Source organism: Myotis nattereri, assembly GCF_964212035.1.
Source record: "Myotis nattereri genome assembly, chromosome: 13".
Lineage (NCBI taxonomy): Eukaryota > Metazoa > Chordata > Mammalia > Chiroptera > Vespertilionidae > Myotis > Myotis nattereri.
This window is the reverse complement of record NC_138088.1, coordinates 45,245,112-45,272,466: the sequence shown is the minus strand read 5'-3', so window position 1 is coordinate 45,272,466 and position 27,355 is coordinate 45,245,112. Positions and strand designations below refer to the sequence as shown.

Below are 27,355 nucleotides of genomic sequence, written 5' to 3'. Positions count from 1 at the left end.
AGAAGCCTCCAACTCCAACCCTCCCAACTTCTGCTGAACTCTAATAAACAGGGCCGGGCCATCCTGATGTAGGAAGCAGCCCATGGCTGTTCAAGGCCAGGCAGAGGCTGGGCAGAGGGTCCTCACTGTCTCTAGATCCCATCTGCCACCCCCAGCCTCTGCAGACAGCCAGGCGTGCTCATCTAGAAAGTTTCTCTGAAGGTCTCAGGCCAGAGGCCTGTCTTTCCTGCCCAGCTGTGCCACCCATTTGGTGTAGGCCTCAGCACCCACCCACCGGAGCTCGGCTGGGGCGCAGGGGCGAGGGATGGGAGGCACAGCTGTTCCTGAGGAACTCAGCACTCTGCTGACCTGAGGACCTGTCATCCTTCCATTAGCTCCTAGGTGGCGCCACCACCACACAAGGGGTGCAGGCCAGGTATGGGTTCAGCTCAGCCAACAGAAAGCTGAGCAGGCCTCATGGACTCCTGCTGCTGCCCCAACAAACACTGCTGCTCAACAGCCCAGAGACCTGAGGCTACCAAAGGGCATGGCTTCTCCCTTTCAACTTACAAGGCTCACCTGGCATTCTGGCCCCCACACTGCATGCACACCCCTCCCCCCCCCCCACACACACACACACACTGGCCCTCCCTCCCCAGCCCTCCACGCACGCTGCACAACACAGCCCTGAGGCTGGTACAAATCACCTTTATTCACAATCACAGCGACCCAAGTTCACAAAGGCGGCAGTAACTACCCCACACAAACAGACGATGGATGGATGTTTGGATGGATGGATGGACGGATGGGTGGGTGGCTTCCTCTCCCCAACCCTCAGGCCAGGCAGTCCCTGTACTTACCTCTGAAATGGATCCTTCGACTGGATAGGGCCCCCACCCCCACAGAAGGGGTCACCAGGGGTCAGAGACTGGGGAGACCCGTAGCAGAACTATGACTTCTCGAAGACCCACTGCAAGGCTGGGACAGACCCCACCCCACCCTCCACAGCCCCTCACCAAAGAACTAAGAGTTACACAAAGTCTTCCCCCTCCCCACACAATCATTTTACAGAGGTGGCAGCTGGGGCGCAGAGGGGCTTGGACCTGGCCACAGGGATGTAAAAACCCATCTGAGGGGGCAGAGGGCTGGGAAGCTGGGGGAGACTGGAGAGCTGGCCCCAGCCCATGGCCTATCAGGACAAGGCGAGCAGGGCAGAGATGACTGTGGCCTAAGAGCACGTGGGGGGCACTCCCTCACCCCAGAACCAGGAATAAGAACCCAGAGGTGCTGGGACCCTGTCCCTACCCCTCATCTTTCCTGGGGATGGAGTGCCTCCCCTAAGAACAGGCTCCCTGCCTCTCACTAGGCTCCCCAGCCCTGTTCCCTGGCCCAAGCTGGGCTCCCCTCCTTCAGACTTCCCAGAACTCTCTCTGTCCTGTGGAGGGGGCACTCCTGGGCCTCCTGCCGTATTTGAGCTGACGGTCACCCTGCTCCAGCCCAAGGAGGAAGGGCACTTTGTGGGTCCAAGTGACCCACCAGTCCAGAGAGTTAAGGAGGCTCACAGTTCACCAGGAGGCCTCCCAATTCAGCCCCTTTTTAAGGAGTTCTAACTCATGGTAAGCAGAGCTCGCTGTGGACTTTTAGCTGGAGTCTGGGAAATGCTGCCCGTCTCAATCCACACACACCAGGGCAGCATTTCTAGGGGCCTGAAGGGTGGAAACTCACCCCCCAACCCACCCCCCCCAAAAAAATTACCCCACAAACCAAATAAATAAATAAATTACAATAAAGAAAAAAGCTGGTCTCACTCCAGGAAACCTCCCTGCCCCCAACCCAGGGCCCTGGCCTTGCCTGGGGACACGCCACAGCTCTGAGCATCAGCCAGGCCCAGGACAGCACTGAGGGAGGACAGGTCACAGAGAGGAGATGCAGACCTGCTCTTAGAGACCCTGACAGAAGACAGACCCTGCTCTCCAGCCAACCAAGGGGCGAGATGATTGGGGCAGAAAGGCTACGGCCAGGAAACGGCCCGCTGCATCTCTGCCGGGGCACGGGGCCAGACACTTAGACCCTGGAGCCTCCTGCGGCCAGTCTGGGAGAAGTACCCGCTGGCCTTCCTGCCCCTGGCTGCCGAGCCCAGGGGGCGGGAGGAGAGGGAGAAGGTGAGAGCAGGTCAGAGTAAGGAAGCAGCTCGGGAGCCACCTGCCCAGGCTGCTGCCGAGCTGGCCGTGCACCGCTCCAGGGCAGCTGGCAGAGGGAGCAAACTGATGTCCAGTCCACACTCCACTAGCCAAGCCACACGCCCTGGCCCAGGGCCACATCTGCCCAGTGGAAGGGACGCACTTTCTAATTCTCACAAAGGTGCCACACGGGCTAGAAGTCGGTCCCAGATGGGGAGGGGTTAGAACAGGCGGAGCCCCCAGTTTAGTCCCTCAGCATGAAGGGAAGAGCTGAGCACAGAGAAGGGAAAGGCAGACAAAGTGCAGACTCCTCCCCTCCCCTCTGCCGGGCGATCAGCTTCTGCCCTCCTTCCCGCCCCCCCAAACCTGTATGCTACCCCTTTCCTCCCCAAACTTTGAGGGACCTCAGTTTCCCAAGTTTAATGGAGAAGGGAAGAGAGTTTCCAAAATGAGGAAGAGGAGAAGGGCCCCGTGGCTTGCCCCTCTGCTGGCGCTGGGCTGCAGTCCGAGGAGGCGGCGCGAGGGGTGGGCGCGCCGGGCTAGGAGCTCCGGTACGTCTTGATGATGTCCTTGATGGGGCGGCGGCAGATGGGGCAGCAGGCGTGCAGAGCCTTCTTGAGGCGCAGGCCACAGGCATAGCAGAGGCACATGTGGCCACATGTGTAGATGACCGTGTCCACTGCGTGCTCATAGCAAATGGTGCACTCATCACTCCACTGGCCCGTGCCTGGGGTCACTGGCGACTCGGGCAAGCTCACCGGCGAGTTGGGGGCTGTCCCTGGAGGTGAGGGGACACCGGTCAAGGGAGACGTGGTCCAGTCCTGCCCCAGGTTCATGGGGAGGGAGCCCCCTGGCCTCTTGTCCCCCCTCCACTTATCAGATCTACCTGTTTACTCTGACACCCCAACTTCCTGGACACAAGAGGGGAGAGGATGCGCCTTGGGCAGCGCCTTGCTGGCCCCTCAGCTCCCAGACCAGGGGCCAGGGTGTCCATGAAGCAGGATTGGAGGAGGGGGCGGGGGAGGAAAAAAGGGGGCCCAAACTCTTTTAAGGCAGGCTCCGCCTGAGCTATCCTTTGGTGTTCCCTGTAAGCTAAAAATGTCCTTTGGAGAAAGGTACCCAGCTAGGGGACGGAGGGGATATACCCCAGAAATGGCCATCCAACAAGGGTTCACTAGGCCACTCCCACTCCTCCAGGGCCCCAGCCCTGACACTGGAGCTGCATGCCTTTCCTGGCCAGGGTCTCGGGGCAGGAGGTCTGGCACAGACACCATCGGCCTGGAGGGGCCAGCCCACTTACCGCCAGCAGAGCTCCCCAGAGGTCCCGAGCTGCAGGTGCTGAGCAAGGGGTCAGAGAGGCGGCTGCCCAGGGCACTGGGCGAGGTTGGTGTGGAGGCGGGGGAGCAGGGAAGTGACGGGATGCCCCGCTCTGCCAGGATGGTGGAGCCTGTAGAAGGGGAGGGCGGAGAGGGATATACTAGCAACACAAAGGCCCACTGGGAGAGAGCTCGAGTCTCCCTCCCTCCAGTAGGTTCCCAGGAGATAAAGTGGGGGCCACAGTCTGAGCACACAGCCCAGCCACTGGGCTCAGGGCAGGATGCCACAGGCTGGGTCAGCATCCTGCCCCAGCTCTCCCTGGGGTTACATCAGCAATCTCCAAACAAGCCCCCTGCCTAGAAGCCCCCCTCCACCCTTCCCCAGGCATCCTTCACCTGCAAGGTTTCCCCAGCCAGAGAACAAAGTCACCTTCCTCCCACCCAGAATGGCCCTTCCAGCCCTAGCCTCACCCTCATCACTGTCCCCGGATATCGCCCACCTTCTCCTTTGCACTGGCACCTTTGAAATGCCCCTCACCATCTCCCACACTTGTCTGCCCTACGTTCACGCCTCTCCCTCTTCTACTTCTCACCTCCCCCTCCCTCCCTCCTCTCAAGTAGTCCTGAGGGCCCACCAGGTAGCATACGCTGTGTGTGTGTGTATAAAACTGGGGACAAGACCCACAGAGCTCTTGCCCTCAAACAGCTAATGATCCAGGGAGCCCCTTGGAGCTGTCCTCGAACCCCCTCCTCCTGACACCCTTGACCCCCTCCCCCCAACCACATTACCCTCTTTAGCACTGACCAGCCAAACACATCACATACAAGGGGACTAAACCACCAGACTCTGGGGTATTATTTGTCCTTTTTCCAGGAAGGCAGCTTTGTTTCCCCAGTTAAACCATGAGCCTCCTGCGAGCAGGTAATCTCATTCACCTGTGACTCTCTCACAGGCCCTAACGCAGTGGTTCCCAACCTTGGCTGCACGTTAGAATCACCTGGGAATCTTTTTAAAGTCCTGATTTCTGGGCCTCATCCTCCGGAAATTCTGTTTCTTTGTTACTAATGTTGTGGCCCCACCCCGTAACAAAGAAACAGAATTTCCGCAGGATGAGGCCCAGAAATCAGGACTTTAAAAAGATTCCCAGGTGATTCTAACGTGCAGCCAAGGTTGAGAACCACTGCCAGAATGCCCTATACACCAGGACTCGACGAGATCTCTAAAATCAGTTATTTGCTCTAACCCATTTAGTCACTGTTTCTAGCATATTCATTAGATATCCACAGGGTTTCTCTTACTATTGTGAATAGTTTTCAAGTTAATTATTACCTCCTTCAGAATAATACCTCCTTTTTGTTTTTCTTGCCTACTGCGCTAGCTAGCATTTTCAGAACAATACTGAAAGGCACCCTTATCAGATTCCTGACTTTAGTGAGAGCATTTCTAGTGTTTCACCATTATAAAATGAGCTCTAGTTTGGGAGTGAAGGAACTTCACACTTCCCATTCTTAGTTCACTTAGGTCTTCAATAAAGCAAAGCATTCCTCTGTAAGTTAAATCGTTACCCTTCATACAGGGTCACTGGTTTACTTTTCCTTTGGAGTCAGTCAGAATCCGCTAACACCAGTTTCCTGGTGGAGATACCCATCCCTCCAAACAGCTCCAGAGCACCCTGTATACTGAATTCTGAATGATTATTCTTCACCACCCATCTTGGCCCACTTACCTCTTGAGACATTTAAGTCCTGATATTATTTCTAAGCATCTTCTTTGCTCCAGTCTAGTAAGCCTCTTTGGGCAACAGAAGTCTCACTGGAAAGCTTCTTATCTATTATTAGATGGTGCTGAGGCAAGAGAGTACCTTGCCCTCATGTAATTTACTTCATCTGAGGAGCAGTGGCTCCTGGTGAGTGTAGCCAAATAGCTTTTTACCTCAGCCTGATTTTTGCTGCACCTGATTTCTTTTTATTCCATCCTGAACTTTCACCCCCAACTTCTTTCCTACTGATGTCTTTTCATCTAGCTTGATTTCTCTTCATTCATTCCTCCCTGATTTATCGTCCCTCAATCCTAACTTCTTAGCATCCCAGCCTCATTTCTTTTCATTCTTTCTAAAATTTATTTTAACTCCATCTTCCTTTGGTTTCTGGAACACAGTAGGAAGTTCCCACTGGTTTTATCTGATTTTTGGCACACTCCCACAATCACCAACAGCGTTACATCCACAAATAACATACGCATTCAGGTACTCACATGTGCCTCCACACAGTGTGCCAATCTTACAATGTAACTCACACTCACTCACATACACACATTATCTTGTCTATGAAGCCTCCTGGGGTGAGGTGTAGGCTGGGGCTGTAAGGCCCAGAGGTCTTTAAACTTGTCAAAGCAAACTTGCTAAAAACATTCAGATGCCCGGGACCTATCCAAGATGTACAGAATCAAAGTCTCTGAAGGTACTCAAGAGTCTGCACTTTAGCGGGTTCTCGCAGTGAGTGTGATGAAACTAGCCCACTCTACTGCAGGCGATTAGCAGGCCAGCACTGGGAAGCACGAATACCTGCCCACCTTGGGGTGACAGAGGTCCAGGAAATGCTTTGTAAAAAAAAATATATTTTTGTTTGGAAAAGCTGTATACCATCACCACCACCACTCCCTCCTTAAAGATTCACTCTGCATATCACAGGCTCTGAGAAGTTCTGCAGTACAGAATCCTGCTGTCCAAGCCCTGGCGGGGTGGCTCGGTGGGTTGGAGCATCATCCTGTACACCAAAAGGTGGCTGGTTCGATCCCCAGTCAGGCCCTATGCCGAGGTTTCAAGCTCCATTCCTGGTCAGGGGGTGAATGGGAGGCAACCGATGAATGGTCGGTGTTTCTTTCTCTCTCTCTCCCTTCTTCCCTCTCTCTCTCAAAATCAATAAAAATATATCCTCAGGACTAGGTTGTGTGTGGAGAACTATCTGTGGACTTCTACACAAAGGAAACGTTTTCCCCTTGTCCTAGTATTAGGAAGAATGGAAGAACTGGAAGGAGGGGACATAACAGACTTAAAAATTCCCTTTGTCATAACAGAAAAGAATGACATCTAAAATCAACATGAGAAAGAAGCATGCGTACATCACTGAAAAAGTGAAAGAACTGGAGGTGGTTTCCTTTGGGGTGGGGAATGCACTGGTAGTTTTTGTGTAAACCTTTCGGACTTTATCATTTTTTATGTTATATGCATGTATCACTACAATAAAAGCTAAATTTAAGAATTAAAAAAATAACCCCCTGCTTTTTAAAAACTCAGTATTTCCCAGGCTTCTTTAACCCAAGGGCCTTTTTGCAACTGATACCTAACCCACAGAACACTCTGGGAAACATGGCTTACATCCAAATCTGTCCATTCAAACCCAGGAAAGCAAAGCTCAGCCTTCTGCAGCCCCATTTCCTCCAAGGCCCTCTGCTCAGAGATTCCCCACAGACCCTCAACCCAGGCGCCACCCTGTGCAGACACCTGACTACGGACTCGCCAACCTCTTTTCCTTATTTGAGCACACAACCATACTAAGAGGCAAAGGCATTTTTTTTCCCATATGGAAGAATTAAAACTGAGCTGGTGAAAACTATTTTCTCATTTGAAGTGTCCACTGGAGTGTGTGTACCTGGACTGTTTGCGGCACATCGGTGGGAATGGGGGTTAATCCGATTCTACGAGTGACACTCAGCAATCCTTTCTTCCCTCCCCGGGTGCGTCTAGAGCAGTGCTTCTCAACCCTTGGCTGCACATTAGAATCACCTGGGAATCTTTTTAATGTCCTGATTTCTGGGCCTCATCCTCCGGAAATTCTGTTTCTTTGTTATGGGGTGAGGCCACAACATTAGTAACAAAGAAACAGAATTTCCGGAGGATGAGGCCCAGAAATCAGGATTTTAAAAAGATTCTCAGGTGCTTCTAATGTGCAGCCAAGGTTGAGAACCACTGCTCTAGTGAGGTCTGAGGGCCGAGGAGTCCCGCCTCAAACTCATTTCAGGTGTGTGGCTTCTAGACCACCCGCAGGATGGGTGGCCCCTCTTCTCCCCTATCCGGATGGGACCCCTCTTCCAGGAAGGGCTCCTGCCGGGTGTGGCGCAGTGCAGCTGCAGCCAGCCTCTGGGCGCTGTGCAGGCGGCTGGCACCTGGCCAGGGGCACTCACCGAGGAGGCGGATCTGCGTGATGGCTCCATGCAGACCGAAGAGCATCCACAGGGGCTGCGAGGCGTCCACGCACAGCTGCATGCCCGCGGCGGCGCCATTGTGGCTCAGGTGCAGCTCGCCCTCGGCGTTGACCACCAGGCCCAGGATGTCGCCGCTCTGCAGGGGCCCGGGCACGCGGCACACGGCCCAGAACTCCTTGCGGTCCACCAGGGCCTCCGTGCTGAAGGGCAGGTCCGCGGGCCGCAGCGTGCCGGGGTCGCACGTGGTGACGCCAAAGGAGAGCGCGCCCGGCCGGGCGCCGCTGGAGCGCGTGACCTTGACGAAGACGGTCTCGGCCACGCGCACCGGCCGGCTGGTGAAGACGAGCGCGCGCTCGTCGCGCCCGTGCTCCAGGCGCGCCACCGTCTGCTCGTCCAGGATCCGGACGTGCGCGCCGGCGCGCAGCGGGTGGAAGCGCAGGTCGCCGTCGAGCTGCGCGGGGAGCGCGCGGCTGTGCTGCGAGTTGAGCGAGTTCTGCGGGATGGGGCAGCCCGCGGCCTGCGTGGCCTCCTCGCCTTCCCCCGCCGGCACGTTGAGGTCGCACAGGCTCACCGAGAGGCGCGCGTCGTCGGCCTCGCGCCGCAGCGACGGCCTCCGCAGGGCGGTGAAGGAGCGGGGCCGCAGGCAGTCGGGCAGCACCAGCTCGCTGTCTGTGGCAAGGAAGCGGGGACACCCGGTCAGTCCCATCCCCTGCACCCTTCCTCCAGCCAGTCTGCGGCATCCAAACACCGGCCTTTTAAGCACATTGAGACTAGAAGGATGGGCACAGGCACAGAACCCGCTGGTCCTGTCCGACACCCATATGTGCTGGGGTTTTTTTAAATTGAGGATATCTCCCCCGCAGAGCGCCGCCCCCCCACCCCCACCCCTTGAGGAGCAAGGGGTCCCAGTCCCACACCAGCCCCCCAGCCCAGGGTTCCAGAGCTGGGAACCCTTAACTTTGGGCTGTAAAAACCAGCAGGGATTGTGGCTAAGTGGCATGGAGGCTGCTGGGGACTCAAGTGTTCCTCTTAAAGGGCAGGCACCAGACGGCTTTGGAGGACTCAGGGACATACGGGGAGGATCTGGTATCCCGGCAGGAACTCAGGGGTGGCTTTCTTCCAGATGGGGTGCTCACAGGGGTCATTGTTCCTGTGCTGAGACCTTCCCGCATTACAGGGCTGACTGGCAGCCATATCGGTCTCCATCAGCCTGGCTCACACTGTTGCTCAGTCCTGGTGATTCCCTGAGACCCCGCCCCACACCAAGCTGTTTGCAGCAGCTTTTCCATATGAGGGGCCTGTCCTGACTCAGGCTTCAGACTTTGCTAAACTCTCTCAAACAGCAGCTGGTGTGAGCATGCCTGAAACCTATCAGTGAAAGGCCCAAGACCCAGCACTAGTACCAGCCTGCCTTGCTTCATGCTGGGCCTCATCTGGGCACTTCTGAGTAGCAGCCATCTGCAGACCTTGCTATAATTCCTGCCAGGTGGTCCCAGGCAGTGGCTGACTTTGCACCTCCTGGGAGGCCCCAGAGCCAATGCACCCAGTGGACAGCTTTAGACCACAACATATTAGATTACAACTCTACACATCCACTAGTAACACTCAAGGGGCAGACTCAGTGAGCATCAAAGCCCCACTGAAGCAAGTCCTGCTCCATAAGGCTATTTCCTGCACAGCTGCTCTTCCACTGTAGTGGCAGCTGGTCCTCACAGCCAGTTCCTCTTAGTGATGCCAGTAGCAATCAAGGCCAACTACAAGACTGTGCACACAGCCCACAAAGGGGCACACCTAGAGTGCCCAGCTCAGGTGACGGGAGGCTGAGCCACTGGGCCCTACAGGACACCTACTACTCAAAGGCCATGCTACCAATTCCAGGAGACATAGCAGCTGTATCTAATACATAGAAACAAACACAGGGAAGCAGCCAAAATGCAGAGACAAATTCAGAAACATGTCACAAATGAAAGAAATGGAAGCAAGCAAACTACTGGATACAGAGTTCAAAACCATGGTTACTCAAGGACCTTAATGAGAGTTTCAAGGGACTTAATGAGACTTTCAAGGATCTTAGTGAGAAGTTCAAAGACATGAAAAAGGACCAGTCAGAAATGAAGCATACACTAATTGAAATAAAGAATAGTCAGTTACCTACAAGGGAGTGCCCATATGACCGTCAGCTGATTTCTCAACAAACTTTGGACTTCAGAAGGGAGTGGCAAGAAATATTCAAAGTGATGAATAGCAAGGACTTACAAACCAAGATTATTTTATGCAGCAAAGTTATCATTTAGAATTGAAGGTCAGATAAAGAGCTTCACAGACAAGAAAAAGCTAAAGGAGTTCATCACCACCAAACCAGTATTATATGAAATGTTGAAGGGTATTGAGGATGGGGGGGGGGGGGGGGAGGAAGAAGAAAAAGAAGGCAATAAATACATATCTATCAACAATTGAATCTAAAAATCAAAATAAATGAACAAGAAATCTAGTGAAAATTAACTGGTTAATAAATATAGAATCAGGGGCATGGAAACATGGAACAGACTGATGAATCTCAGAGGAAAGAGGGGGAGAAATTAACCAAAGATCTTATATATGTGCATTACCTATGGACACAGACAATAGGGTGGTGAAGGCCTGGGGCAGGATGGGAACCAGGTGGAGGGGGCAATGGGGGGAAAAGAGGGAACATTTGTAATACTCTCAACAGTAAGATTTAAAAAAAAAAAACAACGGACTTTTAAAGGCATAGACAATGCTTAGGATATAAACTAACGAGCAAATATAAACTTCGGCAACCAAAGTTGTACAGAACCTCTAAACTATTTGCTTAAGCAAAAGATTAAGCTGGAAGGAAAGACACCAACATTGAAACCGAGGGTCCTTATGACTTTGATTAAATTTAGGTTTGAATCCTAGTTCTAGAAATCATCTCTCTCTCTACACCCCTCGTAGATCTAGAGACTAGGTCCTAGACCTAGCCTCTCCTCCCCAGCCCTGAGGCAGCAGAAGACAATAACAGGAACCTAACTAATAGTCACAAGATGTGGACTTCTGGCAGGTTAAAGATAATATCTTGCCGAAACCGGTTTGGCTCAGTGGATAGAGCGTCGGCCTGCGGGTTTGGCTCAGTGGATAGAGCGTCGGCCTGCGGACTGAAGGGTCCCAGGTTCGGTTCCGGTCGGGGGCATGTGCCTGGGTTGTGGGCATATCCCCAGTGGGAGATGTGCAGGAGGCGGCTGATCGATGTTTCTCTCTCATCGATGTTTCTAGCTCTCTATCTCCCTCCCTTCCTCTCTGTAAAAAATCAATAAAATATATTTTTTTAAAAAAAGATAATATCTTGACCTAAGTTATGTTTCAGCTCCCGAGCCCCTGGCTACTTTTCAATGAAACCAGACAGAGGGATGCCAGAGCAGACCTCAGAGCTATCTTCAAGACCTGAAGAAATCATTTATTACCCTTACCGAACTTCCAACCAATCAGCTTCCAGCACAATCTGGAACCCCCTAACCCCCGGTACCTTGTGATTTTTCCCTATATAATCTGTAACTTAGATCCATTTGGGGAATTGGATCTTTAGAGGATTGGCCTATTCACTATTAAACTTTTTCTTTCTATACTGCAAATTCCTGTTCCTGCCTTCCTTTTGGGCCAATGTGTGCAGGCAGGCTCAAATATCGGGGTCCTGGTAACAAAAGTAAAAACATGATTGCTGTGGTTCAGTGGTTAGAGAGTCAGCCCGAGGACCAAAGAGTCATGGTTTGATTCCCAGTCAAGGGCATGTGTCTGGATTTCCGGTTCACTCCCCACCCTCCGTCAGGGCACATGAAGGAGGCAACCAGTGGATGTCTCTCTCTCACATTGGTTTCTCTTTCTCACCCCCTCCCCTCCCTTCCACTCTCTCTGAAAAGCAATGGAAAAAATATCCTCAGGTGCCCAACTCAGTGGTTGAGCATAGACCCATGAACCCAGAGGTCACCAAGTTCCATCACTGGGTTCCATTCCCAGTCAGGGCACATGCCCGGTTTCAGGCTCAATTCCCCAGTAGGGGGCGTGCAGGAGGCAGCTGATGGATGATGTTTCTATCTGTCCCTCTCCCTTCCTCTCTCTCTCTCTCTAAAAAAAAAAAAAAAAAAAAAATCCTCAGGTGAGGATTAACAAAAACAAAACATGATTGCTTCTAAATGATACACTTATAAAAGATATTTTTTAAATTTTAACTCCTGAGACCGTCTCTTTATCCTCAGCAACTAGGACAGCCCCAGCACATATACAAGTAGTAAATAAATGTGCTGAATGCACTGCTGACATCCCCGGAGCTCCTCTTTCCATAAATCTTCTCATCTTATCCTAACAAGTACCTTTTGAAGTTATTGTTGCCACTGAAGGGCATTTCAGCTGAGAAAAATTGAGCAAGTTTACCCAAGCTATCCTTTTCGAAAGTGACTTAATAGGAAATCAAAACCTGTCTCTTTTTAATCATACAAGTCATACAGAAAAAATAATCGCCCATCAGCCCACCATCCAGAAAAAAAAATACTATTAGTATTTGGATGTATGACCTTGCAGTCTTTTCAATATAATTTTTGCTACCGTTTTTTAAATACAAAAATTGAATCATGCTATATAAATGCCAGTAGTTTTTAACCATGTGTGGGTAACAAATCCCTTTGAAAATGTGATAACTTTGACTTATCCCCTCCTCTGAAAAATGCATATTCTCCCTAAATTCTTTGGATAATTTTAGGGCATCTGTGAATCGCATAAAACCATCCATGGGCATGGACTCCAGGCTAAGGACCCTGCCATAAAAATTTCCTTTTCAAAACTAGCTTTTCCACTTACTACGTATGTCCTGAACACCTGTTCATGCCAATGACACTGTTTCTGACAGCATATTTTTAAAATGGCTGTGCTATGTCCAGCTTTATGGAGTCCTGTAATTTATACTAAAAGTCAGTGTGCACGCGGCATTACCCCTGCATTTCATCCCCAAAGCCTTCCATGGAGGTGTTCCTGCTATACAGACAAAGCTCAGAGATGTTACATGATAGTCACCAAGTGGCAGATCCAGGATTCAAGCAACTTCCAACTGTCCAACTTCCAATGACAGTCTTTGCTTCAGGCTCTCCTTTTTATCGAACCCCTTCTGTGGGAGTCCCCATGTTTGGGCTAGTGCCACTGTAGGCCACATCATGAGCCAATCCTTCCCTGGGAGCCTTTTCTCTGAGCCTCCCTCTGGGAGGAACTGTGCTACCTCTAGGAACTGGGTAAGGATGGCTGGGGTGCTTGGTGTGAGAGCAGAGCTTGGGGGACTGGACTGGTATGGCCAGCAGAGGCCCGAATCCAGCTCTAGCTAACCCTCGAGACGTCCCTAAAGCCTCCCTGTTTGTGTCCTCTCCTACCCAGCCCTCGCCCCTTCCAGGAACAATGTTGTTTGGGCCCACGCAAGGAGAGGGTGCTGGGCCCTCCCCCAATCCCGTCTCTCTGGAGAAGCCTCTTTGGGCCTGGCTGGTTGGGATTTCCCAGCATCATGCTTGGCAAGGAGAAGCGAGCCGACCGGAAAATGAGATTATTCCGGGGAATTGACTCTGTGACAGCAATGGTGCAGAGAGGCTGGGGGGCTGTGGAGAGCAGAGGCGAGGGGGGCCCAGGCAGGAGGGGGAGGCACCAGAGACCAAGTGGAAACCTGGGGAAGGCTGTGGACTCCAGGGAACAGGCCCTGCTCCCCCACCCCCTCCGGGATTCCAGGCAGTGGCCTTGCGGACTCCGGAGAGGTGGAGACAGGGAGGGGAAGGAACAGGGGCAGCAGGGTGAGGAAAAAACAAGCGGCTCAGAGATGCCCAGCCGGGTCTACAGGAACAGGGCCCACACGCATGTGCATCCCCACACTTCTCTTCCCACCCCACACACACTCGGGACAATCAGAGCCCGTGGAGCTGGGAAGACCCTCAAAACAGATTTCTGAGTGGGACTGGATGTGCATTTTCCTGGTCTCTGCCCCTTCTATTTGAATATAGAGTCCTCTTCAATTTGAATATGCCCACTAGTGGGTATTCACTACCTCCCAGGCTACCTGCGCCATTGCTGAGCTACTCTGACTTTAAGAAAGTGTTTCCTGCCCTAACTGGTTTGGCTCAGTGGATAGAGCGTCAGCCTTCGGGCTGAAGGGTCCCAGGTTCGATTCCAGTCAAGGACATGTACCTTGGTTGTGGGCACATCTTCAGTAGGGAGGTGTGCAGGAGGCAGCTGATCGATGTTTCTCTCTCATCGATGTTTCTAACTCTCCCTCTCCCCTCCTCTCTGTAAAAAAATCAATAAAATATATTTTTTTAAAAAAAGTTTCCTTCTCTTAAGCTGAAATATACCTCCTTGTATTTATATCCACTACCTCAGCCCCACACTGAAGACAGCTCTCCTCAGGGAATACTCAGACTCCCCCATACCTTCCCACCTGTTAGACAATGAACAGAACCAGATTTGGTACTCCAGATGTGCCCTGACCAGCTCAAGGCACAGTGTGGCCATCACCTCCCTTGATATGTATACCATACTTCTAATGATGCAACCTAATTGTAGCCTAGGTTTTATAAGTAACCAGTTTCCTTATATTGGTAGGCAAGATGGGAGCATAATTAAGTGCAAGAATTTGACGTCATCAGCTTGGGTTCAAATCCTGACTCTGCCATTTCCTAGCTGTATCACCTTGGACAAATAGCTTAACCTCTCTGGGCCCCTCTTCTTCAGCAGTGAAATCAACATTTACTGACAGGTACACATCTGTGTTCTAATACTCCCCTCAGAAGGGATGCTGTGAAGATGAGGTGGAATAAGATACACAGACATATAATCATCACCAGGTTCCTATGAGCCACTGTTATTATCTTCTTACATGGACGTGGCTCAGAAGAAAGTGCATGGGCTTAGGGGTGACCCAGGCATGTGTTTAAGTGTCCGATCCAGTCCTTGGCTGGTGGCCTGTGGGTAAGCAACCTTCTTCCAGCCTCAGATCACTCACACAGAGAACAGGGGTAAGGGTAATTGTCTCTCGATGTTGTTACAGGGATCAGAGGGCGAGTGGAAGCCCCTGGCACCTGGGTACCTGATAAATTCAGATATTATTAGTATTTGCTCACGTTGAGTTTGCCAAACAAAGTCAGGCCCACCGGCACTCAGGCAATTAACTTTTTGAACGTAAATGCAGGACTTTATGGCAGTCACAAGGGGCAGCCAAGACATAATCACTGCATGACATCACTGACCGAAGACCAGGAGGGAGAAGCTACAAGTGGAGATTAGAGAAGGAAGAAGAGCAAGAAGGAGAAATCAGTGGGAGGCAGAGAGAGAGAAGAGACAGAAAAATGACTCCTTTGGCCTTGCTTGAAATATTGCAGGAGCTGAGAGATGCTGGGGAACAGCTAAAAACTGAATCCCTGGGGCGAGTGCCCAGCTCAACCATGTCTTCTCTCCCATCCCCTCCACCCCTTGGGGTCAGGAGCAGCTGCAGGCCGCCAGCAAGCTCCAAAATAACAATCCCCTTGGTGTGTCCAGCTGTGCCAGGGCCCTAAAATAGATGAAACCTGAGATCCAGGAGCTGGTCAGAGCACCCTCCGAAGAAACAGCAAGGGTCAGCGAGGGTCACAGACGGGTGAGCTGACATCAAGTTGGAGGTCAGGGAAGGGTCCCCGCTCCCAGCGCCGGGGGAGAACACCCTGGGACCAACCTCAGCCCGAGACTGAGCTCTGAGAGACAGCTTGGAAAAACCAGACAGGCAACCTATAACCCCAAGCAGTGGGATGGCCCCACATTTGGAAGCAACACGTTATGTAATCGGTGCCTGGGACACATGGCTGCCCACTCTGGAGGTTTTATGGTGGGGGGAGGGGCGGCACAGGCCATGGGAGAAGCTGCTAAACTGCCCCCTCTCCTGTCCCCTTCTGCAGGAAGGCATTTGTTAGTCTTCAGCCTCTGCCTAATCAGTGCCTGCCAGTGGCTCTGCAGATGCCCGGAGCCAGGCGGAAACAACCAGGCCCTGCAAAGGGCAGGGAGGCCTGAGCCAGGGTGGCACTCAGGGCACCCACTCACTGACCCATTGTGTGCCCAACCTTGGGCAGGGGTTAAGGAGAAAGGGAGAAGCCAAAACCTGGGCCCTGGAGAGCCAGGAACCCTTAGGTCAGTGGTCCTCAACCTTCCTAATGCCGCGACCCTTTAATACAGTTCCTCATGTTGTGGTGACCCCCAACCATAAAATTATTTTCGTTGCTACTTCATAACTGTAATGTTGCTACTGTTATGAATCGTCATGTAAATATCTGATATGCAGGATGTATTTTCATTGTTACAAATTGAACATAATGAAAGCATAGTGATTAATCACAAAAACAATATGTAATTATATATTGTTTTCCGATGGTCTTAGGCGACCCCTGTGAAAGGGTCATTCGACCCCCAAAGGGGTCGCGACCCACAGGTTGAGAACCACTGCCTTAGATGGTTTGAAGCTTGGAGGCATGAAAATATTTGAATACAATTTCATTACAAAAATGCTTAGTGTCCCGGGTGAGACAGGACCTTAAAGAAAAAGGAGGAGATCTATTATCTCTGCCAAGTCCCCACCCAGCTTTGTTAGAATGCCCCTGGGGATAAGGAGCTCACCAACTCCCATCTCTGAACAACTGTGACCCTTAGGAAACCTCTCCTTGCATGAGTTCATATGTGGCCTTATATCTACTCCTTGGGCCCCTTTAGAAGAAAACTGAGACTTCTCTTCTTTAGGGTCAATATCCCTTTGTAAGGTAACGCTTTCCAACTGAGGCTGAGGTCCCCTTCCTGTTTCAGAGTGAATCAGAGACAGCATCTTGGAAAAAAATAAGATTTGTCCTGGGCCCTGATGAACAAGAGGGTGTCAGATTGACAGGCAGAAGTGAAACGTGCATTAGCAAACACCTGGAGAACGGTCTGAACAAGACCAGTGAGGGGAGAGGAAGGGAGGGGAGAAGGGCCAGGCGGAGGGCACTAGGGCCACCTCCCACCCAGAGACCAACCAGGCCTCCCACAGGTTGCCAGCCAGTGCAGGGCCTTGGCGCTAGTGCAGTGGACCTGAAGGCCGGGGGGGCAGGCCAGGGGCTCCTTTGAAGCAGGGCCTGCCATCAGCCCCAGTGTTGTTTGTTTAGATTCTCACATCCGGAGTTCTGGATAATCTTTAACCACGGGTCAGCCTGCAGCCTCCAAGCCGGCTGGCGGGCATCTACCGGCCCCTGTGTGGAAGGCGCTGCCAGCCCATTTACTGTCTCCATAAACATCCTTCTGCCGGTCTCCATCTGGCACGGGGCCGGGAAGGGGCCGGGAAGGAGCCAGGAGGGCAGTGCATGACTTGGATGGGTGAGGGGTTCTCCACCCCTCAGGGGGTTACCCTGAAACCCACACCCGCCTCCACCCTCTCCATATAAACCCAACAACAGGAAACCTAGCAACACACGCTTTCTGAGGCTCATGGAGGGCAGGGCAGACTCTCCCAGAGTCACAGCCTCTTCGATTTATAGACTCTTCAAGCCACAGAATCTTAGACATATAGATTGCCAGAACCATCTGGTCTGGTGATTCTCAAACTTTTTTAGGCAGCGGAATCCTTTTGCCCAATGGAACCAAAAGCTCTGGTGCCCTTCTTCCCTATTTGCAAAATGAACACAATAATAACTTTCTTTACAATATATACAAAGAGGATTCATGCTGTCTTCTTAAAGAGCACAGTGCCTGATGGGGACTTGGATCTACATGCACTTCAAACAGTCAGGAGGAAGGAGGAGGTCAGGGAAGTCTCCCTGGTGGAGGGGAGGGTTTGGGGTTGGCCCTGATATAACTGGCAGAATTTGGGGTGAGCAGAAAGAAAGTGCCTGAAGCAGAAGGAACAGCAAGCTCATTTCTGAGTCGAGAAGGGTTGAGAACTGTCAAAGAGGAAGAAATCGCGATCAGCATCCTCAGCTTTCCTCCCATCCCAAGAGCTCGGCTCGGCCTCCTTAAACTAATATTTGCCTCTCAGCCCCTGGCAGCCACAGCTGAAGGTAAATATTGGTTTAGCCTGGGAAGCAGAAGCCCCAGATGGCAGTGTGGTCTTCAGCCAACTGGGGACAGCTCACACTCTCTGAGCCGCTAAGCTTAGGGGACAGGGGGCGGGCCTGACCCAGGGCCCATCTCTGGAGAGGCCCAGGTCTCTCCCTGTCACCCCAAGGACTGGCCCTCAGAAAGCTTATCCTGGGAGTCTCTGTACATCTCTCTCCTCAGTAGGCAAGTGGGACCGTTTATCAAGACCCGGGAACCTGGGCAGACGTTGGAAAGAAGCAGAACGCCACGCGGCCTTGGGAGCCCCCACCCAACGCCCTCCTGGGCTCAGCCACTGCCATTTTGATGTGGCAATAAATCTCACATTGACCTTGTGCCCAGATCAGCCTGGGAGACCTGAATCCCAGGCCCGGCCTGGCTTCTGGCTGGCTGGGAGGATTTGGACCGGCCCCTTCCCATCTCTGGGCCACATTTCCTTTCACTGAAAAACTTGATAGCACAGAAGCTGCTGAAAACTTTCTACTTTCATGGACCCTCCCCCACACCTGTGCACACCCCTTCTCCATAGTCACCCACTACCTTTCCGCTTCACCCCCTCCCCTGAAGGATCTGCTCCCTGAATGACTGCTAATTCCCTGTGCCTATGCACACCCCTTCTGTCTGGCCTAAATTATTGCTCCTCAACCAGCCCATTTTTTTCACCTCTTTTGGTTCCTGACTTGAAACTCATCTCCTACAGGAAGTCCTTCTGGATTGCTCCCCAGTCGCACCCCTCCACCGCCACCCCAGTTTTACTCTTCAACCACACTTAATTGCAGAATTGGACCTAGGACACCTCAGAACAGTTATATGGCGTGCCCCCCAATGTAAACACTCTTCAAGGAGCGGGGTTCCAACTTGTGTCCCCCCCACTCCTGCACAGTGCCCCGGCTCCGGTGGTCACAGAGGGGTGCTCGGGAGGATCTGTGAGCAGATCTTGGCTCACCAGCTTTCTGCCAAGAAATATGGCTGCTCTTCCTGAGCCAACATTTCTGACAGGAGCAGGGAGAGTTTGAAAAGCTGGGATAGGAGCTTATCTCTCCAAGTATTAATCACCCCATAAAAGTTGTATTTATTTAGTTGCTGGCAGGCCCTTCTTCCTGGAGGTAGGAAGCTGTTATTCTTGGAGATACCAGCCAGGCTTGGGCCAGGGCGCCCCGAGGGAAGAGGGTGATCTGCATAACGGGAGCCCAGAAGGCCCGTGGAGCCCTGTTAGAGTTAGGGCTGGGGAGGTGTCAATCAGGGAAGAGACCACAGCCCTGCCTCCACTCTGTCAGGGGAGGTGGCCAATCTGCCCATGGCCTGACTTTCAAACCTACTATGTGCCAGGTACCCCAGGGTGTCTCTGGTCTGAGGAGCAGACACTGGCCAGGTGGGGTTTGAAGGGTTTTTGCCAGAGATTCTGGAAAAAGGCAGGAGGGGAAGGGGCAGGCTTAGCAGGGAATCTCTAAAGATAAGACACAGGTTTGGGGGACAATCATCTCAGGAAAGACAGACCCATCCTCAGAGCCACCAATAGGAGGGAGGGAGGCTCAGGAGGACACAAGGGCAGGGAAGTGGCAGCAAGAAGAGAGGGGGACATGGGAAGTAGGGGGGAGGGGGGAGAAGTGAGGGGGGAAAACTGACCCTGGGACTACATACGGCAGCGGCAGGGGGCATCCCCAGAGGGCAGGGGCGCTAAAGGAGGCATAGAGCAGCACGCCCACCACCGAAGAATTCTTGGATGGATCTCTTTTTTTAAAAATCCATTTAGGAAGAACAAAATGAAGAGATATTTTAATCTGTTAATTGAATTTAGGGGCCGTAATCAGTGTTTGAAAATGCCCAGGGATTATGGTGATTTACAGCTGGGGCCTCAGCCTTATCGGGTGTACAGAGAGGAGCCTGCCGGGAAATCCAAATGAAACTGAAAATGCTGCATGAAAACCCATTTATAGTCAAAGAGGGGGAATGGGGCTGGGCCCGGTCAGCCGTCTGGGCTCTGCCCCAGGGTGGGGCCCTTCAGATTACTCTCCAGGCCTCTTCCTCAGCCCCTGAGGTTTGGAAGCCCCATCTCACCTGGCATGTTCCTACTCCCCTCACTCTCCCCCCCGCTGCCACACCACCCCCCCCCCCCCGCCGCCCCCACCACCTTCCTGGAACTCGAAAACCCAGCCTAAGCCTCCTCTTCCAAGAAGGCTTCCTGGACTCCATCCTCCCTCACTGACCTCAGCCTCCTCTGACTACCTGCCTCCCTTCATGCTTAAACCCACTGGAGGGTAAAGGGAAAGGCACTGCTTTTGGCATCAGATCACCCAGTTCAAGTCCCAGCTCTGCCACATCCCTACACAGGCAAACCAGGTCTCCCCTGGGCCTCAATTCACTCCCAGTCAAGTGAGGATAAAAACCACCCCCTCCAAGCCGGCTGCTAAGAGGTTAAATGAGATAACTGGAGGAAACCATCTTGGCAAATGGAAGGGATCCTATGACCACACCACTTAGCGAGGTACTGTGTTCTCTCCGATTATGCCCTGATGGTGTCTGGAGTCTTCGCTTTGTCTTGCCTGATTTCCAGTGAGTCTGGGGCCGTGAGCACGCTGGGTCTACCTCAGCATGCCCCACACCCTTACCTCCATCTAACAAGCCATCCATCTTTTCCAGTCCTCTCCCCTACCCACCCTGTAAATACTCCCCAGCATTCTCCACCCATCCGGCACAAGATTCCTCTCTGGAGGGGAAGCCGGGTGCTTGAGACATGGATTCCGCCCTCAGAGCCCTCCCCGTCTTGTTTGGGAACAGACGTATGGATGGACCCAGGCTCAGTCAATGCCTCAGCACTTAGAGACGTGCAGGTGCCAAGCGGTGGGACACAAGGAACGGAGAAGAGAATCCCACCCGAGAGGCTTCAGGGAGGAGGTGGCTTACGAGCTGGGCCTTGAGGCCCGAACGGCATTTTGATCTTTGGGGACGGTGAAGAAGGGCATTCTTTGCTTATGGAAAAGCCAGAATGTTGTTCCCTCTTTCTTTCCCCTTCTTTCCCCCAACAAGACTGTGACGTCCTCAAAACCTGGGACACTCTTCTGTCTCCCACCATGCGGCCAGGCCCTGGGCTAAGGCATTGTCCTCCCAACCACTCTGCACATGAGACGACTGAGGCTCACACAGAAGTGTCCCGGATAGAGCGCAAACGCGAGCTCTGGGACCCCAGCGCCTTGAAGCGTGGGGCCCCGAGGATACCACAGCGGCAGGAGGGTGTTCGTTAAGTACTGCCCAAGATGAGTGGAGGTGACGACAGTCACTGATGCCGACTGTGTCAGCGGCTTCACATCACAGCTCTCTGAGCCTTCAAAAGAACCCTGAAACAGTTATTACTACCCCCACTTTGGGGATGAGAAAATGGAGGTCTCAAAGCACTAGCTACACTAAAAGGGAGAGGCCAGGGTCCAACCTGGGTGTGTCTGACCCTAGCCTGTCTGCCGCTGGCAGGGGGGAGCCCGGCAGGCCCACCGTTTCACAGAAGGAAGGGAAGGCAGAAGAGTCGTAGCTCCCCTTCAAATCACAGCTCCTGGAGGTGTGCCCTGCACCTAAGGGGCCAAAGAGAGCGGGCACTCACCAAGCAGCTGGACACCCCGCGTGAGGCCGTAGACGTCCACCAGGGCCCAGAGTGGGTCTGCCGTGCGGACCCCATTGAGGAAGAGCATGGCAGCCGAGTCGTTGATGCGGTAAAACACACGGCCCTTCTTGTCCACCCAGAAGGCGATGATGTTGCCCTCGTTGGCAAATTCCTCGGGCAGCGCCTTGGCCCAGAAGCCGCTCTGGGAGACCAGGTCGGGGCAGGCGTACTTGGGCAGCGAGTCGGGGTGGATGCGGGAGGGGTCCTTGCTCGTGAAGCCCAGGCGCAGCGCCCCACTCCAGCAGCACTGCTTCTTGGTGATCTGGACGGCAGGGGGTGGCCTCAGACAGCCCGCAGCCCAGCCCAGCCCAGCCCAGCCCGGCCCAGCCTCTCCCCGACTTCAGCGAGCCCACAGGGAAGGGAGTTGCCCCTCCCTGCAGACCACCCCCATGGAGAGTCGCCCTGCCCAGCTTGCCCACCATTTGGGCTCCTTTCCCTCCCCAGGAGCTAGTGGCCCCCATGGCCACTCCCTGCTCCCCTTCCTTCTTTGCCATGCGGGGAAGGTTGAGAAAGGAGTACGGACGAGGGAACAGAAAGAGGAGGGACGAGGAAGAGCAACAGAGGCAGCAGAGAGGAAAGAGAAGGTACAGGGTGTAGTAATGGCCATAAGAGAAGGCAGTGATTGGGGGGGGGTGGGCGGAGGGGGTGAGATAAAGCTCAGAGGCCCAGGGGGAAGCAGTGACAGAGAGCGGGGAGGGAAGCCCCACCTTCAGCCTGACTTGCTCGTAGATGAGGACCGGGCGGTTACTGAAGGTGATGGCATTGCAGAAGCTGGCCTGCCTCTTGACCGCCTTGTGGCTGAGGTCCATGAGGATCTGGGAGCCCTTGGTGTGTGGGTGGAAAAGCAGCGGCGTGGCCAGGAGCACCCCGCCGGGCAGCACCGGCGGGCAGTGCTTCTGCTTGTGGTGGCATCGGTGAGAGGTGACAGGGAAGGAACCCCCGATGGAGTCTGCAAATAAAACAAAAGCCACCATGTCAGAGAACTTGGCAATCCAAGAGCGGGACTAGGGTCCCCTAGGGAAGGGCAGATGGGGAGGAAGTCACCCACTGCCCAGTGTTTCCACCATCAGGGCAATCCACCACCACTGCCACCATTTGCCACCATCCTTCTCCTGCTCCCATCTACTGCTATGTCCCACTTCACCATACACCACCATTTATTACCCACCACCATCTACCCTCATCCTTCACCCATCACCTCCCACCACCACCATCTACCCTCATCCTTCACCTCCCACCACCATCATCTACCCTCATCCTTCACCCATCACCTCCCACCACCACCATCTACCCTCATCCTTCACCCATCACCTCCCACCACCACCATCTACCCTCATCCTTCACCCATCACCTCCCACCACCACCATCTACCCTCATCCTTCACCTCCCACCACCATCATCTACCCTCATCCTTCACCCATCACCTCCCACCACCACCATCTACACTCATCCTTCACCTCCCACCACCATCATCTACCCTCATCCTTCACCTCCCACCACCATCATCTACCCTCATCCTTCACCCATCACCTCCCACCACCATCATCTACCCTCATCCTTCACCCATCACCTCCCACCACCAACATCTACCCTCATCCTTCACCCATCACCTCCCACCACCACCATCTACCCTCATCCTTCACCTCCCACCACCATCATCTACCCTCATCCTTCACCTCCCACCACCATCATCTACCCTCATCCTTCACCCATCACCTCCCACCACCACCATCTACCCTCATCCTTCACCTCCCACCACCACCATCTACCCTCATCCTTCACCCATCACCTCCCACCACCATCATCTACCCTCATCCTTCACCTCCCACCACCATCATCTACCCTCATCCTTCACCCATCACCTCCCACCACCAACATCTACCCTCATCCTTCACCCATCACCTCCCACCACCACCATCTACCCTCATCCTTCACCTCCCACCACCATCATCTACCCTCATCCTTCACCTCCCACCACCATCATCTACCCTCATCCTTCACCCATCACCTCCCACCACCAACATCTACCCTCATCCTTCACCCATCACCTCCCACCACCATCATCTACCCTCATCCTTCACACATCACCTCCCACCACCACCATCTACCCTCATCCTTCACCTCCCACCACCATCATCTACCCTCATCCTTCACCCATCACCTCCCACCACCATCATCTACCCTCATCCTTTACCCATCACCTCCCACCACCACCATCATGACCAACAAGAACTACCATCTACTGTTTCTCCCTAGTATTTCCCACCATCTATCTTCTACCATCAACCTCTGTGACAAATCAGCATTTACTACCAACATCCACCACCATACACTGTCACTCACTACCACCAGCATTTATTTTTCCCAACAAATATTCACCATGTATCTGCTGAACACCGAGCCCCGCCCGAGGCACTGGAGATACAGGCATGAAACACCTAAGGATCCTCTCCTCAAGAAGCCAACGGCCCAGGAAGGGAGATAAGACATGGACAGAAATCACAATACAAACGGTAGGCAGTGCTAAGTGCCAAAAGGACACGCAGGCAGGTCACTTCTCAGAGAGACATCCTGGAGCAGAGGAAGAGGGGAGGAGGAGGAGGAGGAGAAGGCAATGGAGCTGGACCGACAAGGCTGTAGTGAACAGGTGACCATGGGGCTGCCACTGGAGACCAGGAAGGTGGGTGGGGCAAGCTTTGCAGCCCCAGGGCGACACCCATCTCTTTCTGCTTTTCGGGACCACTTCCCTCCACCCCAGGCTGCCTTCCTCCACCCCAGGCTGCCTTCCTTCTTCACCCAGACTTCCTAAATGAACTCAGATCTGCCTCAAGAACCCCTGGCCAGGGAGGCCCAACTCTTTCTTCTACAGACAGCTCCACCACAGCCCAAAGTGGGATCGAATATGGGACAGGACTTGGTCCACAAAAGGTGCTTTATAACCATGTGAGGCGCTTTATAAACAGGAGACAAAGCAGAGAGAGGAAAGAACACAGGACAAGGTGTCAGATGACTGGTCTGTCACTACTGGCCACGTGACCATGGGAAGTCACTTCCCCTCTCTGGCACAATGGGTGGCCTCTACCCATTGGCTCTAAGACATGTATCAGCAGCACTGACATTATGAATGCACAGTCTTGGGGGTGGGAGGGTGTTCATTTCTTCCCCAAGATCTGTGCACCACCCATCAGGAAGGGCAGCCCCCTCCCAGTCCATCATCTTGAGGAGTGACATGGAGGAGGGGGAGATGGAGGCGGGAAAGTAGACAGCCACAAACAGGACAGAGGCCTGGGAAGTTTTGGTCCCTCCGAGGCAGGCATTTAAAAATGCAGAAAGCACTCACTCATTTATGGAATATAATGAACAACATAAACCGATGAACAAAAACAGATGTAGAGACAGAGAAGCATCGATCAGATGCTCAAAACTCAGAGGGAAGGTAGGGGAGGGTGGGGGTGAGGGGGAGAGATCAACCAGAGGACTTGTATGCATGCATATAAGCATAAGCGATGGATGTGGACAACAGGGGGTGAGGGTAAGGGCAGGATTGGGGGGATGAGGGGACATTGGGGGGATAAGGACACATTTGTAATATCTTAATCAATAAAGAGGGAAAAATAAAATAAGCAAAGTGAACAAAGTATTTTTGCTGTCTCTTGTGTGAGAAGAAGAAAATAAGAAAACAAATACATAATGGAAAACATACAAGAAACTGATAACTCGATTGTTTTGGGAAAATCAGCTGGGCGGCTAGATGATAATAGTGGAAGAAATCATTTTCTTCGTTTACCCATTTGCCTTTTGGAATTTTGAAATCTTTTGAACTTGTTTATTCATAAGCAAATAAATAAAGGTTAAATATAAAACCCTTTAAAAAAAATGCAGAAAGCTCGGTCAGCATCAGGCCTGCCCAGAAAGCCTGCCACTCCCTAAAGGGGAGGAGGGGTTTCCAGGAAGGAGAGGAAGACAGGGAGGGAGTGAGCAGCAGGGAGGGCTCCCAGACTGCACTCCAGGCCCTGTTTGCATCCCTTTGCATTTCTGCATCCTCCTTCCCAGGGGGCCCAGACACCAGTGCCCACTGTCCTGGGCCAACTGGGCACCCTATGAGTCAGCAGTCTCCAGGCCTCCCTGGTAGCGGCTTCCTGAAGACCAAACCCATGAGGTGAGGGGAGCTGCCTTGCTTTTGCCAAGGAGACAAGACTAGAATTGCCCAACAGTGCTCAAGGACTTTGAAAGCCACCAAGCGGTGAGGGCTGGCATTGCTCGGAGGAGACCCAGACAGTCTGGGAAGGCTACCTGGAAGAGGCTAAGTGGCCCTTGGGGAGATCATTCCAGGGAAGGGGTCAGTTGGGGTGAAGGGCAAAGGGAGGGTGGCACTGGCAACAGGTGCCCTGTCTGGAAGTGGTACTCACTGGGCATATACCAGCCTCAGGCACAACTTGGACTCTTTTTTTAAATGTTTTTATTGACTTTTAGAGAGAGAGGAAAGGAGAGGGAGAGAGAGAGAGAGAAACATCAATGAGAGAGAAACATCAACACTGACCAGCTGCTTCCTGCACAACCCCTGCTGGGAACTGAACCCAAAACCTAGGCATGTGCCCTGACTGGGAATCAAACTGGCGACCTCTTGGAGCATAGGTCAACTCTCAACCACTGAGCCACACCAGCTGGGCCAGCTTGAATCTTGATTTTAAAAAATACCTCTGGTAAAAGGTAACATTACACATTGTTTAGGGATATATACATGTATAGAAATGAAAGCATAAAGGAAAAAAGTGCCTGCTGAGTGAATGGATAGCAAATTGTGGTACATCTATACAATGCAATACTACTCAGCAGTAAAAATGGAATGAACTATGGACAGCAACATGGATAAATTTCAAAATAATTATGCTGAGTAAAATAAGCCAGTTTCAAAAAATGTGTATATAACCCAAGGAGCAACCGCAGGCCCTCAGATCCCTTCAAAATGCTTTCTCTTCTTCCCACCCATCCCAGTTGGGGTCCTGGGGCCCTCAATAAAGGCATAGAAATCACTGGTGCTGAGCAAATACAGTGGAGACACCCAAGGTCCAAAGACCCAGGCCCTGGAAGGATCATTCCCAGGCCTTCCTTCCACAGGGAGAATGTGGGGTGGGCCAGAGCCCAGCCTCCCTGTCTGACAGCAGAACAGGTGGGGAAGGGAACAGGGGAGCCCTGGTCCCTGGAGGCACAATGTGCATCCAGAACTGTGGTCTCAAATGCACACTCATGAGTGCACACACACGCCTGTGAGCACATGAAGGCATGAAGGAAATCCAGACCCTAGAAGACAGAGAAGGGAGAGAAACTTATCTTTCCCTTATCCCTTAGACCAGAAATCTCACCTTTCCATATGTACTGTGCACACATGGCTGGACTCATGTACATACACATGGACATACAGAACACTGCACATAAAACACACACCCATCACACATGGACCTGCCTCCAAACCCATCTAGTAATAATGGCAGCAATTTCTCTTTGAACAAGAGCCAGATCCACCACGTGTAGAAAAGTAAGTGCTGCCGTGCCCACCTCCAGGGGGCACCATTCTCATGGATTACAACAGGAATGGTGCCCTCACAGATGTGCACCATGGCAGCCCTGACCAGGGGATCACCACCTCCCCGCCCCCTGTTTCTGTTCTCTCCCCGCTCTCCCCATCTCAGCCGGCATTCTGATCTGGGGGGAGGAAGGAGATAAAGCAAAATGAGAATTAACCTTGAGAACAGCTCGATGCCAAGGACCAGCTAGGGGCAGCTATACCATCCAAATAGCTGCCCTCCCTGCACTGAGATATACACCAGGACCTCTTAAGGTCCCTATTCTATGGATGAGTGAGCTGCGATTCAGACTGGTTGACCAAGTTGCTTGAGGTCACAGAGCAATTAAGTGGAAG

General features: G+C 52.7%; 1 protein-coding gene across 1 annotated transcript in view; it reads right to left on the bottom strand.

Moving 5' to 3' along the window:
- Positions 1-671: 671 nt before the first annotated feature.
- The window catches only part of NEURL1 (neuralized E3 ubiquitin protein ligase 1), a gene marked incomplete at its 5' end in the record, with an annotated part of 70,720 nt that continues 44,036 nt past the window's right edge, over positions 672-27,355 (bottom strand). The window contains 5 exons of the mRNA XM_081104510.1: positions 672-2,937; positions 3,460-3,606; positions 7,659-8,348; positions 21,376-21,697; positions 22,143-22,384. Of these exons, the coding sequence (XP_080960636.1) occupies positions 2,699-2,937; positions 3,460-3,606; positions 7,659-8,348; positions 21,376-21,697; positions 22,143-22,384 (1,640 nt within the window). The 3' untranslated portion in view covers positions 672-2,698. The remainder of the gene's footprint in view (positions 2,938-3,459; positions 3,607-7,658; positions 8,349-21,375; positions 21,698-22,142; positions 22,385-27,355) is intronic.